The sequence below is a fragment of the Sinocyclocheilus rhinocerous genome, unplaced genomic scaffold, assembly GCF_001515625.1.
Source record: "Sinocyclocheilus rhinocerous isolate Xijiao unplaced genomic scaffold, SAMN03320098_v1.1 scaffold3858, whole genome shotgun sequence".
NCBI classification, from domain to species: Eukaryota; Metazoa; Chordata; class Actinopteri; order Cypriniformes; family Cyprinidae; genus Sinocyclocheilus; species Sinocyclocheilus rhinocerous.
The window spans coordinates 33,805-49,413 of record NW_015645585.1 but is presented as its reverse complement, the minus strand read 5'-3'; the positions used below and the strand labels follow the sequence as shown (position 1 = coordinate 49,413).

The following is a 15,609-nucleotide window of genomic DNA, read 5'->3' as shown; positions in this document are numbered from 1 at the left end:
TCCCCTAAATTAGTTTTTTTTTTTTTATGCATGACATAGTTAAGCAGTAAGCACACAAGCAAATGTGCTGTTTTCCCGAATATCAGCATAATTGTGTAAAAAGCAAAATGTGTTTTTTTAAGTTAAAAACTTTGTTAAACTTTAGTCGCAGTATTGTCAATATTTTCTTTTTTGCTCCGTTTTAGTTAGTAAAATATAGTAGGTAGTAGGGCTGTGCGATTAATCGAAATCGTCATAAAATCGCAATTTGAGCATGCGCGATTTCTAAATCGCATTATAGCACGATTTTCCACGCCCCCGACCTCCCGCAGTATGCTATCCGAACCAATCAGAATGCAGCGCGCCTAAATGGAGCACGAGAACAGAACAGGCCGGGCGGGCATACAAACGTAGCGTCAGGTTCACACACTCCGTCTGTGGTGCGTATTTTTTCCGCGCCCATGTTAACGGATCAGAGCGTTCACACTGCACGCGATTGCGCTCCGGCAGTGCGCTCCGATAGTTTCCGCACTGAGTCTATTTCTGCTGTGCTGCAACCGCTGAAAGTGACAGCGCATTATTCGCAGTAAAAAATAACATGGATTGGCATGGAAATTTAGTAATTACACCATAAATGCATATAATTAAAGTCTACTGTTTCACAGTCAACACATGGCTTTTTGGCTAGATTTAAACCAAATAAAAGTGCACTTTTAGATAAACAAGGCAATATGGGAAGCTCTCATCCCCCCCATCGTACAGAGCATCACTATCTCAGGTAACCAGCACTTACCTGTGACTGACGTCTGGTCCAATTTCCAGCTTGTTCTGGCCAAGTACCACCCATAATGTTCTTTTTAGCAGCATCATATGACCCCTTTAATGCTGAAAAACTAATTATGGCGACAAACATCTGAAAAGTGCTTTTATCAATCCGGTATCTCCAGTTTTACGTGCCGTATGAACTGGGTGGTCCATTTCGATTGAATTTCTGATCATCTTCTTTATAACAGAGACTTCTACTCTCAGCCCTCTGTCCTGGTTGATGAGCGAATATTTGGAGAACACTGAATCCTCCAAGAGATGCAAGAGCTCAGCCTCCATCTTCAACTCCCGTGTGCGGCGTCTCACTCATTTGCTTGTCCATGTGGACACCAGCACAGTTGATACGGAAGAGCTCAAACCTCCCATCAAATCCAGTGAGTGCCTTCAAAACGATAAAAACTACAATACTTCATTCTAGAGACTGGAGTGCCACTACTGTGGAGTACTTTTAAATATACATGAGGCATATTTGTTAGTTTCATGATCCTATTTAAGTCTTTTCTGGTAAGCCAGAGAACAGGTGTGCTGTTTTTAAACCACCTACTGTAGATTGTGTTAAATGAAGGCTTCTGTATTTCAAGGTATTTTTCTTGTTTTCAGAAGGTATCAACAGAAGCAGAGATTTGAAGAGTAAGTAATAGTGTAGATGCTAATGTTATTTTATTTTGACTTCATTTTGTGTACATCCATCTGCTCAGCTGAACTCCAAACTAACCACGACAATGCCTTTTATTTATTTATTTATTTTTATTTTTATTTTTTTCATTAATTCAGTTCCGCTGTCTTTAAATCTGTTTTTGAATTGTTCTGGCTTCCCATTTAAATCGCTGGTAGGGCTGCACGATTTGATAATTTACGACTGCAATTTGAGAAACATTTAATAGTATTTCTGTTGCTTGGATAACAGAATATCTAGAAAAAAGCATAAACCATATTGAAAAAGCAGCTTTCATGCTAATAAGTAGGTTGAAAAACTGCAAATTGTTAATTTTTCATGGCCTTTTATCTCCAAAATGATTTTGTTTTGTCCATGTTCTGCAGCCAGTGCGAAGAGTTCACACTTGAGTCCTTGTTACAAGAACCAAACTCAAACTTGAAAATCAAATCCAGTGAAAATGAACTGTTCTCTTTGTTTTCACATTGAAGCCAAAACTTGAAAGTGAATTTCTATCTGGTCCACTTTAGTCTCTGTTTTATTTATTTATTTATTTATTCCCCCCCCCAGTCAAGTTGAGTATTATTTTTTGTTGTAATGTTATATAATATTGAATTTTATCTTTACAACATTTAGTATTTCTGTTTTGCATGGGAAAACTCTTGTTGTTGGTTTTTTTAACACAAAGACTTTTATGCTTGTAGTTGACAATTTTTAATGTGCCCATTTTTCAAATCAGGTGAATTGCTTTTCTGCACAGTGCCATTGCTTTACTCTAGATTTGTGGAAGCCAAAAGTCTTGGAAATTAAAAATAAACACTGACATTTTTTGTCTTCATAATGCATGTTAGAATTTAACTCCAGATTTAAAGGGAACCAACATTGTGATTAATTGTGCAGCCCTAATTGCTGGCACATTGTTTTTGCTGATGTTTTGGTTAGTAGCCACATGACATGTGATTGGTTTTGAAATTTGGTGCAACTTGTCAAGAGTCCTAATTTATGTCCTTTTTTGTTTTGCAGATGGTAAAGAGGGAAAGAATAAGGAAACGACAGCAGTGAGCTCATCTTCATCCTCTAGCAAACCAAAAGTGAAGAATACTAGCAGCATTGCAGGCATCGCTTTGTGCTGGCAAGGTGTCGTTCAGCGACAGGTTAGACATTTATTTTAGATTTGGTGAAATGTAGGATTTAAATGTGGAGCTTTAGTAGGTGAAAGTATAATCAAATTAGTCAAAATACCTGAACAAAATAAAAAATCATTTAGAAATCGGTTAAATTTTCTGCTGAACTTTACACCACCGATTCCATGTGTCCATGTTTCAGTTCATTTAATTAAAAATATGTTGATTGACCATCAATGTGTCTCAGCCTGAAATTAACTGTACTTCCACTTATCAATTACTGTAATTCTGGATTAATTTGTTTGTCTCCTTCCAGGTAAAGAGTTTCCTAGATTCGACATGCAGCCTCCCTGACTTCGTAGAGCTTTACAGGGGTCTGTTCCTCCGGCTAAAGAATGCCATGGAGGAACTTTTTGGCCAGCACACTGCCTTTGTGCTTGCGCTCCGTCAGGGCTTTTCTGCCGCCTTGCTCCAGCTCTCCATCCTGACCGCTATGCATGTGAGTCAACAGGGAATACTTGAGTGAATGTTGTGAAACCTGTCAAGATTATGTCTATGTCATATTGCCCATGTAATCTAATTCATAATTCAAGAACTAATTAGGGTTAGTTTTCGGAACATTAGGATATTTTGAATTGAAATGAGAATTCAAAAGTAATTCTGTTTGTTTATTACAACACTTGAAGGTGAGTGAACGTTTTGCGCAGTACATAGACAAGATGATCCAGGAAAGTGGAGTGGACTCTGGAAATGTGGACACGTTAAACCAGCTCCAGCAGTTCCTGGAGCCCATGCTGTTTCTCTCCGGTCTGGAGCTGGCCAACACCTTTGAGCACTTTTACAGGTATGAGAATGGCTGCTGCTAACTAGGGCTGAGTGATGTTTCATAAACAATGATATAAACGTTTTTCATTTCTATAATTGGTGATATTTGGTTCACTATTTTTCTATTTGTTCTAAAAAGGGGTGATCAACTTAACTGTTTTATCAATGAAATATCATTATTTCTATAAGATTGAAAAGCATGGCACAAGAATTGATTTCTGGGAAAACACTAGCTTTTATTATGGCTCACCCTGTTTTTCACATTGTACATCTCTTCCTCTGTGCTCAGGTACTATATGGGGGATCGGCTATTGGGTCAGGGGAAGGTGTGGTTGGAGAGTGCTGTGGTGGAGCAGATCGGTACCTGCTTCCCAAACCGGTTTCCCCAGCAGATGCTGACCAACCTCAGTGAATCTGAGGAGCTTCAACAGGAGTTTCATCTTTACCGTCTACAGCAGCTGGACAAAAATCTGGAGAACTTTGAGGAGGTGAGAATAATAGAATACAACTTTACAGCTGGTATTGATACATCTCTTTTGTCCTCTTTTGACAACTTTCCTGATTTCTTTGAGAGGAGGGTCTATAGGTAGATATATATATATATATATATATAGTATCTGCTTTGAAACACAGTGTGTTTGTGTTAGAGTCATGACTGGTAAGAGAACATTGTGATTTTAACATTTTTTCACCTTCAAACCAAACTTACAATTTCAGCCGGCAAAGTTTAAACCCCATCTGCCTAGTGTGCTTTAACAACACGTCCCGTAATGTTTTCGAATTAGCTCAGTAGGCGCAGAGTAGTAATTCATTTGTGGCTGCACAAATCTACACGGCACATTTACACTACAAAAGTAATCCGGTTGAATGCATTGTCAACTACCTCTGGAAGTGGTTGAAAGTGTATAAATGCATCATTAAACACTACCCAGTTTTAATTTGTCTTGAAATCTAGTCTTTAATACTGACTGCTCGACTGACTGCTAGAATTTTTTTTGCTGGTCTGTTTGTTCAGACAGTGTGGTCAATATCCATTATTAGGCGTCTAATGATGCGTTTTTATGGTTCGATATATAGAAGACTTTTAAGATTAATTTTTTTGACGCTCACGTGAGCCACATCTGCACACAATGTCCTGAAGAAAAACGATGAAGTATTTGTGCTTTAACAACTTTATTTTTGAAGTTTCTTTTTTAATAATTTTTCTGTATAAATGTAATTTATTATTATTTATTTTTTTTGGTAACTGGAGTTGATGCTTAGTGAAGAAGACAAAGACTTTCTTGACTTGTCATTGCTTATCTCATTGCACAAGCCAATGATGAGCTGTCATAAAATGATATGTTGGACTTTTTTCATTATTTATTTTTCTTTTAATATATACAATTGAAAATTGTATTGTTGTTGTGGATGTCCCAATTGGGATTTTCAATTTAAATGTTCCTATTATATTTAGTTAGCATTTATGAGTTAATAAAAATGTTGCTAGTTGTGTAAAATAAGAGCACAACATCGTAATATTTATATAAATTGATTGCAGGCTCCTATATGTAATCATATCATGGCATATCATGTTTTGAGATTTCTGCAATATTGTATCACTGTCAGATCATATCATATGATTAGGGAGGGAGGGGGCCAGGGCATGGCCGTAATGGAGATAATGAAAATATCTGAAGACTTATGAAAATGAATGTTAAAAATAAAAATATGACATGAAAACCTGTCTATGAAAACATGAACACGTGATTAGAACACTGTTAGATTATGATTATGATGCAGCAATGTTGAATGAATGAATGAGGTGAAGCTGAAGTGTGACTTTATGCCAATGAACTGAAGCCCGTTCTATGACACATCAACGTAACAATACAAATTGTATCTGCACAAAAGGATGCAAATGCCAGTGAATATGCTATAGTGAGAGAGAGCTCCCTCTGTGATGCGCTTTAACAGCGTGCTGAAACACGGGCAAGGATAGCAGACAGAATTTACTATAGATTTCACATTCCATAAAGTTCCCATTATAATGCTATGTTTATGGCAGATTTGTGCTATATTTTCATCTACATTATCAAGTGATTCCTGAAATCGCCTTGCAAGTTTTCAAAGCCATACGAAGTACGAATTTTAATTGAAGTATGCCTACTGTTGAACAAATACGACAAAAAAAGCACTGCTGCATTATTATAACATCGGTATTTAAAAAAAAGAAACATATAAAAGCTAAACATTCAGACTTCTAGAAATCCTTTGTCCTTTTAAATGCTAATGCTGTGCATTTTGTGGTTCGTCATGTTTTTGTGATCAGATGATGGATGAGGACGTGTCTGAACCCGAGGGAGAGAGTGACGTGAAAGTGTTGGTGTTGTCCCCACGCTGCTGGGTTGTGTCGGCTCCCTGCTACCTCGAGGACCCCAGCAAACACTTCCCTGCTCAACTCTGCAATTACCTGGCCGAATTCACAGACTTTTATGCCAATGGTTAGTTGAAATATCCATGATCTCTGGCAATGCAAATAGAGGTCGACCGATATGGGTTTTTCTCTGGCCGATGCCGATATTTAGAAATCAGGTTGTCGATATGTGATGCCGATTTTTTTTATTTTTACCGATATGTTTGTCCGATTTTTCTTTTTTTTTACCGCTTAATCTCATAAAAGAGAGTTTGAGTAAATGTGTAGTAGTAGTAGTAGTAGTAGTAGTAGTAGTAGCCTAAAGACCCGTTCACACCAAGGATGATAACTATAAAGATAACGATAGATATATTTCTAAAAATCGTTCTCAATATTAAAGAAAATAGGAGAGTCCACACCACAGCTATAGCGATAAAGGCACAGAGAAACGATATCATTGGAATCCTTTTCAGAACTATTTTTCCAGCTGATGAACGATACAAACATTGACAGCCAATCAGAATCAATCCTGCTGTAACGAGCTCAAGAATTTAAAGCGGCAGACGAGCGTGCGCTTACAGACGATATCGTCCGCTGGTGTGGACGCTAATATCGTTATCTTTATAGTTATCGTTCTTGGTGTGAACGGGGCTTAATTCATAGTAATAATACATGGCTCAAAACTTAAGCACCTTCTCAAAACAGTTCTGAAGCATGATTTTTATTTATGTTTGCTGACAGACACCAGTGTTTCCCAGACTTGCAAATGCAAATTCTCTGCCAGCAGGAGGTGCTGTTGGAGCGGCAGAAATATAGAGGTTTCCCCGGTAACGGCTGTAATCAAATAAGCGCTACTTTATCAGGCATTACAGGAAAGACGAAATGAAAATGACATCAAAGCTTTTCTGAAGACGGTCGGTTCTTTTCAAAGATACATTCGTATAAAAACACCTGCGCTGCATTTTAATTTTGAAACTTGCAGTGCTCAGTTTATTCAATGAAGTATAAGCCTTTTGGAAAATCTATTTGTGGCGGTCAGTTTTGATGTTGTGACGAGCCGCCACAAATAACTCAATGTATGGGAAACACTGGACACTGCTAGAAATGGCCATAATCGAAGTGATAACAAAAAGAAAAGAGTTCACACATATTACACAGCCCTGCTGCTCATAGCTGCTTAAGTTTTGTCTGAATTGTTTCTACTTTCACAAGCAAATGAGTGGTTGCACTTATGAATATGACAAGCACGGTCTGCATCAATTCTAGTAGGGTAAAACGTAATTACGCTTTCGAAGCGGTCTGTTTTGTCCTGGCATCATTAGCTGAAGCTGTGTGTGTCACACATATTACACAGCCCTGCTGCTCATAGCTGCTTAAGTTTTGTCTGAATTGTTTCTACTTTCACAAGCAAATGAGTGGTTGCACTTATGAATATGACAAGCACGGTCTGCATCAATTCTAGTAGGGTAAAACGTAATTACGCTTTCGAAGTGGTCTGTTTTGTCCTGGCATCATTAGCTGAAGCTGTGTGTGAACACTTAGCTGCCCGCAGATGCGCCTGCCTATAAATCTGCCTAATTTGCAGCACAATTTAATTAATTAAAAAATGCCAAAAATCGGCCGATCAATTGGTGGACCTCTAAATGCAAATGATACAGCCTAGTAAGACCTATTCTCTCTGGCTGTTCTGTTGTAGTTGAAGTTAAACTGCATGTGTGTATCTGTCCTGTAGGTCAGCGCATGTATGGTTTGACCCACAGTAAGCCTCGGCGGCTGCAGTGGACGTGGCTCGGCCACGCAGAGCTTCAGTATGGCTCCTGTACTCTCTGCGTCTCCACACTGCAGATGTACATCCTGCTACAGTTCAACAAACATGAGGTACTATCTGAAGACCAAAACATGTGACGTTTTTATATATCAGAATTGTTCACTTTCTTCCTGTTCTACAGGATGTGAATGTGGAGATGCTGCAGCAGGCCACAGGTCTCTCTCCAGCCATGCTGAGCCATGCCCTCAAGCCTCTCACTGCAGAGAAGGGGATTCTCACTCACACCAGCTCCAGCCAGGACCCCATGAGAGGTGAGAAATCCTCACTACGACAGAACGAGATGACGTCTGTTTTCTTGATGCATTGATTTAAAAAAAAAAAAATCAGTGCATCGAGGAATACAATAGAGGAAGCATTTTAATATACACTAAGTTTGGAATAATTAATCTTTTTTTGTTTTTGAAGGTCTCTTATGCTCACTGTATTCTCAAAAATACTGTAAAACACTAAAGTTGTTAAATATTATTTCAATTTAAAAATATATATTTTCTTTCATTTATATATATATATATATAAAAAAAATTTTGTCATTTTGGCAGCTGATTTGAAACTCAATAAGAAATCTGTAATAATTGGGATTTAAATCAGCATATTAGAATGATTTCTCAAGCATCATGTGACACTGAAGACTGGTAATGATGCTGAAAATTCAGCTTTGCATCACAAGAATAAATTACATTTTGAAATATATTGGAGTAGAAAACTCTTACTTTAAATTCTAAAAATATTTCACAATACAGTTTTACTGCATTTGTCATCAAATAAATGCTGCCTTGGTGAACATAAGAGACTTTCAAAAACATAAAACCTACAAATTATTCCAAACTTCATTAATGTTTTAAGTGTAAATGCATTTAAAAAGTTCAATATCTGAATCACTGGTTTGAATCACTCAGGGTTCAGTGCTTTGAATTCTGAATGTACAAAAAATCAAACTGAAAACCATTTAATTCTGAATTTTTCAGGGGTCCTGAGACTGAACAAGAAGACCCTCTCGCAGAGCTCAGACAGACACGGTTACCATTTCCTGCTTCCCAAGCAGACCTACCTGAATGTGGATGAAGATGCTGCGCTCACACTTGAGAGGAAGAGGAACTATATCTACTGTCTCGTTGTACAGATCATGAAGAATGAGAAGGAGATGCATATTGACAATTTAGTGTTCATGGTAAAGTATGGATTATTTTGCATGGGGCCTATCATCTATCTATCTATCTATCTATATATAATAGAAATAGAAATATATTTCATTTTGAAATGGTTTTTATGACAATTAAGCACATCTCCCAAAATCTAATAATTGTAATACAAAAAGAAAATAATTTTAAATTGTAGTGTTTATGTAATAATTAGGGCTGTCGCTATTCCTTGATTCAATTAGTGTAATCTATTTTTAAAAATCCTTGATTGCATTTTGCCCGTGTCGAGTAACTTGTAAGACAAGACAAGAATCCTATTATAAGAGCATTATAAGACCGTTTTCCAAGGCTGCTTGACATATTAAACCCATTTAAAAAGCATAATAAAGCATAATGCTATTGTGAATTCAGAAATGTTACGATTCGATTAAATAACTATATGCGATGCAGGTTTAAAAATTAAACCCTCTCTCTTTCTGAGTTCTGAGTTTAGACGTTTTGATGTCCACATATTTAAGACATTACAGTGGCTGCAGCATTTCTGTCGTAAAGAAATGACCAAATATTAAAGATTGAGTCAATATTAAACAAAGATTAGATTGCGCAGTAAAGTTTAAAAACAATCGTCAGGCCATTGGCTGCAGGCATTTGTTATAATGCGTAATGTACATTAGATCGGTTGTTTATAATACATTATGTATTTTAACAGTTTTGTTCAATAAAACCATATGATTACTTGCTTTTGATACTTTTATTTGAACTAAATATTATTGCCTCATTACTATTATATATGTATTTTAATAGCTATTGTTTGATAAGGTCTATTTTTATTACCACAAAAAAATTTTTATTATAATTATCCGATTTCTCGATTAATCATCAGATTACTCGATTACCAAAATAACCGTTAGTGACAGCCCTAGTAGTAATACTGCTTTTGATGCTAATTTTTACACTGGAAAAAATGCTGTATGTAAATAAAAAAAGTAATTTTCATGAAATTCAAATCGAATAGTTCTGAAAGTAGACTTTATTGTCTTTATGGGAAATGTGCTTTTGTATGTATGTTATTATGAACAAAAGTGATCATAGAAAAACCAGACGTTACAGAAGATGAGTTTTTGTGCTTTTTGCATGTTTCCTGTGCCGTTGCAGGTGTTGGACCGGTGTCAGAAGCAGGAGTCGAGTCGGACTCGCGCCTCGGTCCGCTTCAGCTGCAGCACTACAGACGTGCTGTCCTGCATCATGCACGTCATCAACAAAGGCTACCTCCGCCGCAACGAGGAAAGCCCACACATCGTGGAGTTCTTGATGGAGGACCCGTCCACACCCCAAAAGGGCCAGGCGCAGTTCTCCTTTAAGATGGACGTGAAAAAAAGCTCCGCAAGCAGCAGCGGCGGCAGCAAAGCCGACACCAGGTGTGCTGATGACCCTTAACCCTTGATCCCTAGACCCCCCGTGCAAGAAAGGAGGCAGAGAGCGTGGCTTTCACCAACGTTTTTCTCTCCTCTCAGGGCTTTTCTTTTTTTTTTCTGAAATGAGACATACACTGATACCGAACAGGTGCACTCATTGGGGCGAGTAGCTTGTCTATCCTTTTGCTTTTTTTGTTGAAAGCGCTTATATTTCCTGTGTGTGCAGCTCTGTTTCAAAACCTAGTGAGTTTCCTACCTAGACAGGCTCCTAGTGCTGTCAAACGATTAATCGCGATTAATCGCATTCAAAACAAACGTTTTTGTTTACATAATATGTGTGCGTACTGTGTATATTTATAAATACACACACACTCATGTATATATTTAAGAAAAATATGTTATGTTTATATATTGAATATATTTATAAATAATATAAATTATATGAATATACATATATGCATGTAAACACATGTAAATATTTTCAAAATATATACATGCATGTGTGTGTATTTATATATGCATAATAAATATACACAGTACGCACACATATATTATGTAAACAAAAGCTTTTATTTTGGATGCGATTAATCACGATTAATCATTTGACAGCACTACGGGCTCCTGATGCTATTATGAAAGATGTTTGTGGGATATGTGGAGTTGCTGCTCATGTAGAGCGTTCCAAATCATTCATCTTAGAAGACCGCTGCCTGTAAACTGGGAAGCAGCTCACTAGGTTTCAGAGCAGAGTCTGTGTTTGGGGCAAATACTGGCAAATGCATTTTCAACGGCACAGGAAGTGTTTGCTGCTTGGGTTTTTTTTTTTTTTTGGATGTGGTTTAACGTCTGCAGTTGTGCTAACTGTGACCTACTCAAGGGCGGAGCTAGTCCATTCCTCATTGGTCAGAATGAATATTGGCATCGGCCAATGGAATGCCTTGTGAGATGCTCTTTTTCTTATGTTGCAAGACTTGTAAATAGCACTAAAGTTTGTGATCATCGGTGGACTGAAATTCAGTCCTGTTATTAAATGAAGGCTGCTCAGTTCCTGTCTGTGCCGTAGTGAAGGGGTTAGTTCCACCCGTAAATTAAAAGTGTTTAATCCCCCTCACGTAGTTCCAAACCCAACGCAAATGAAGGTATTTTTAATATCTTTAGTTTTTTGCCTCAACCTTTTTGTCCATCCATTGAAAGGCTATGCAACCAAAACTTTAATGCATATTTTTAGACATTGTAAAAGTAATTTCTATGAATCGAGTGGTTTAATCCAAGTCTTCTGAAGAGACACAAACTGATTTAATTTTGTCTTTTATTCACATATGAAAAAACACACATACACTTGCTTGACACTAAAACAAATCTCTTTGCAAGCACATTTAAGCTTCCATTTGCCATATATGTGCCATGTTTGTGCATTAATCAATGTTTATATATGAATAAAAGGCTAAATTAAATCTGTTCAGAATAAATCTCTTCATTTGTGTTTTGAAGATGAATAAAAGCCCTTATGGGTTTCGGAACAACATCAGAGTGAGTAAATGACAGAATTTTCATTTTTGGGTGAACTACCGCAGAAAGACTGGGTCTACTGGGAATTTCTTTTGTTTTTTTTTTGTCCACTTTTTAAAAATCTAATACTTATGCTTCTTCAGTACAGAATTTTAGCATAAATATGCTAGATATTTTGAAACAAGGCAACTTATGTTTACCACTTAAAAAAAATAAAGACATTTTACATTTTGAATCATGTTTGTTGCTCATTTATTCTATTTAAAGGTCTATTTAAATTCTATTTAAGGTGATACGTTTTTCAAAATTAACAAATTATATTTTAATCAATGCAAAGGGATAATTATATTATTGCCTTATTAAAAGTGGTGCATATTAGGGTGTTCATTTTTATATTTGACCAGAATAAAATCAATAAATGTGGCTTTTTTTTTTTTTATGGCTTTTATATGGTAATACATCTTGAGCAAGTCCACATGGGAAGAGCACTGCAGAGTTTCACACAATTAGAAGATTAGAAGAAGATTTTTTTTTTTTGTTGTTGTTGGTTTATTAAATATTTTGGCTACTTTGATTATTCTTCCAGCTACCAATGAAAGTATAGTATTGAATTTTACCATGTTTAAATACGTGAATCCCAAATAAACGGCACTGCGAATGTGGAAAAGTCTGCAGATTCAAAGTCAGTGATTTCCCGTTCCACATCCACATAATGACGTTTTGTGTGTATATATCTCCCTCTGCAGCCTGGGAGGCCTAATAGTTCCCCTGCAGCATCCGGAGGACGGCGTGCTGGAGGCCGTGCTGTTCTCCATGGGTCGCACAATGACTCAGGAGGAGGTCAAGCAGCTGATGCAGCGCACCGTCCAGCAGGTGGCGGGAACCCTGAGCCTGGATCTGGACCGGGCCGAGCACCTGCTCATGCACTGCAAATGGAATGTGGACTTGTTGATCCAGCGGTACACAGACGACCCAGACGCCTTGGTCCTGGCTGCCGGCCTCAAGATCCGCAACCCCCAGCCGGCCCCAGGCCCCGTGGCCCAGTGTCCAGTGTGCCTTTCCCAGTCCAAAGAGAGTGACCCCCCTCCCATGCTCTGCTGCATGCACTACTGCTGCAGGGTGAGTGCAGGGCTAAAACCTTTCAGAGTTAAACACTGGGTTGATGTGTTTCCTGTGGAAACGGCACATTTAGATGGGGTATATTAAAGGGCTATTAAATACAGTACTGTTCAAAAGTTTGGGGTCAGTAAAGAATTGTTGGTCCCACTTTATATTAGATGGCTTTAGCTACTACGTGCTTGCTTCCAAAATAATTAATTGTTTGCTACAATGTACTCATTCTGATTATGTTGTATTGCAGATCTCTTTTGCTTATATTGAAGTGGGATAAGTGTAAGGTTAGGGGCAAATTTGGTGCTATGATTGAGTTTAAAGGTGGTTATGGGATAGGGGTAATTATGTAGTTATAGATGTAACTACTGAAATTAATTACAGATGTAATTAAAGGAAATATATATATTTTTACATGCAAGTATATTGTGAAGACATGTATGTCCACATTAAGTGCATTGTTTTAAATGTGATTTATATTAAGTGAAAGTACATAGTATTTTTTTTTTTTTTTAAGATATTACCTTTTATTCGGCAAGGATGCATTAAACTGATCAAATGTGACAGTAAACACATTTACATTCATATTTCAAATATTCAGAGAATCCTGAAAAAAAAAATGTATAACTTATTCCACAAAAATATGAAGCAGCACAACTGTTTTCAACAATAATACTAAGAAATGTTTCTTGTGACATTGATTAGAGTAATTGCTGTTGAAAATTCAGCTTTGTGATCACAGGAATATATTTTATAGAATTTATTTTAAGAATAAGTTTTTAAATATATTAAAATAGAAAACGGTTATTTTAAATTCTATAGTTTCACAATATTATTGTTTTACTGTATTTTACTGTAAATAAATGTAGCTTTGGTGAACATGAGAGACTCAAAAAAAACAAAAAAAACTTTTGAATGGTACTGTAAATCAGTTAAAAAATAAAATAAAATAAAAAAGCCAGTCCCTAATTAATGTAAAGCTATGATGCATGACATTTTAGATACATTTTTATTTTGTTTAGTACACGAGGATCAAAAATATTTGTACTCCGTTTTTGTGGAAGAGAAAGTGTATTTTATATGTGCTCAAACTTAATTTTGTCAAGTTCTGTTATTATTTGTCGCATTTTATTATATAGATGGCTGGCAGCTAAAAGACGGTAAAAGCAGCTATTAGTGTAGGGTCGCAAAGAATCAGAGCCGATTATAATTAAGTGCAGATAAAAAATCGGTTAAGATATGCTTTTTATAAATAATGTCGCAAATACCAGTAAATTGACCTTAGTAAATCACCTTTCATGATTCATTTAAATACTCTCTTACCGTAAATGTTACGTCTGAAAGAGAATCTCCTACAAATGCATATGCAATAATGTCAGCCTCAAAAATGCCTTTTCATTGCTCATTTTTTACTGCGTGTCTTGAATAAATCCAGACCGTAGTTTTAGAACTCAATAAGAGGGTGTGTGCTGTTGCAAGCTGTTAGTAAATCTGGCCCTATATGAAATCTTGTTAAAGTTATGTTAAACTGTGTGCTTTTGTCATTTCTGTTTCCCATTAGTCCTGCTGGCAGGAATACCTCACTGCTCGTATCGAACAGAATCTGGTGATGAACTGCGACTGTCCGATCACAGACTGTCGGGCTCAGCCCACCTCCAAGTTCTTTCACAACATCCTCACCGATAAGGACACAATTGCCAAAGTATGCGCAGGTCAGCACACACACTCGGTGTGTTGGGGGACCGGAGAATGAGTTTGTATCCTGTGCTTTCTCCTGCAGTATGACAGCGCCCTTCTGCGAGGCTTCGTGGAGTGCTGCTCCAACCTGACCTGGTGTACCAACCCTCAGGGCTGCGACCAGATCCTGTGCAAGGAGAACATCGGTAGCGTGGGCACCTGCTCCAAGTGCTGCTGGTCTTCCTGTTTCAGCTGTAACTTCCCAGAGGTAAATTCAGCTCATCTTAGCGCTAAAACCATCAAAGAATAGCTGCTATATAGAAACCTGTTGAGAATATGTGCAGGTTATATTTCATCTAGTGGTCGACCGATATATCGCCACGGCCGATATCTGCCATTTTTTCAAATATCGGCCGATAAGTTTTTCTGTTTGGCCGATGTGTTAGAGACTTTTATTTTGACGGCGCAGAGAACGGCTGCGGCAGCGCCTGAGCAAACAGTGTTCACATTCTCCCTCTTGTTCGCTGTTGTCATTCAGTTCTGTCTAATACGGATAGAAGTCTGTCTAATAATCAGATAGAACTGTTAAACAAAGGAATTAAAATGTATACAAAAGTATTATAACGATTGCTTTAATATTAAAGGCAAACATTATAATACTTTCTCGTTTGCCGTCAGCATTCCGCAAATACGCATTTATATAATTTAAACAAATCTTTGAATGACTAATGAACATTTAATTTCACAAACCTTGCAGACTTAGTCGGATCCAGTTGAGATCTTGTGAAGTGTGCATGTGACCTGCTTGATCGCGTATTGTTCTGTGACGGTCGGTCCTATGGTCCGTGCGAATTGAATACGGACAGGAGGAGAGTTCAGCTTCACTGGAGATGCGCGATCGACAAACTTTAAACTTATGACTGATTTCGAATTATGCTGCGCTTTATGCATTTGCCCACTGTCATATTCATGTCATTTTCACTGTGTGCTGGATTGAAAATGAGTGTTACCTTGGCTTTATTTGAAAAAAGTATGATTCCCAATGCACACAAACTTCCCAGAATACCGAGTGCCCTGTTGGTTACAGTGTTTACTTCCTTTTCAATTAGATTTTTATTAAATATTTAT

At 37.3% G+C, this 15,609-nt stretch overlaps 1 protein-coding gene across 1 annotated transcript in view; it reads left to right on the top strand.

The window, feature by feature from the left end:
- Positions 1-717: 717 nt before the first annotated feature.
- The window catches only part of LOC107706827 (cullin-9-like), a 17,597-nt gene continuing 2,705 nt past the window's right edge, over positions 718-15,609 (top strand). Inside the window, exons 1-15 of the mRNA XM_016510657.1 lie at positions 718-757; positions 993-1,178; positions 1,405-1,434; positions 2,483-2,613; positions 2,900-3,082; positions 3,270-3,427; positions 3,698-3,896; positions 5,720-5,891; positions 7,536-7,681; positions 7,753-7,882; positions 8,597-8,799; positions 9,926-10,188; positions 12,441-12,813; positions 14,366-14,506; positions 14,585-14,749. Of these exons, the coding sequence (XP_016366143.1) occupies positions 1,025-1,178; positions 1,405-1,434; positions 2,483-2,613; positions 2,900-3,082; positions 3,270-3,427; positions 3,698-3,896; positions 5,720-5,891; positions 7,536-7,681; positions 7,753-7,882; positions 8,597-8,799; positions 9,926-10,188; positions 12,441-12,813; positions 14,366-14,506; positions 14,585-14,749 (2,448 nt within the window). The 5' untranslated portion in view covers positions 718-757; positions 993-1,024. The remainder of the gene's footprint in view (positions 758-992; positions 1,179-1,404; positions 1,435-2,482; positions 2,614-2,899; positions 3,083-3,269; positions 3,428-3,697; positions 3,897-5,719; positions 5,892-7,535; positions 7,682-7,752; positions 7,883-8,596; positions 8,800-9,925; positions 10,189-12,440; positions 12,814-14,365; positions 14,507-14,584; positions 14,750-15,609) is intronic.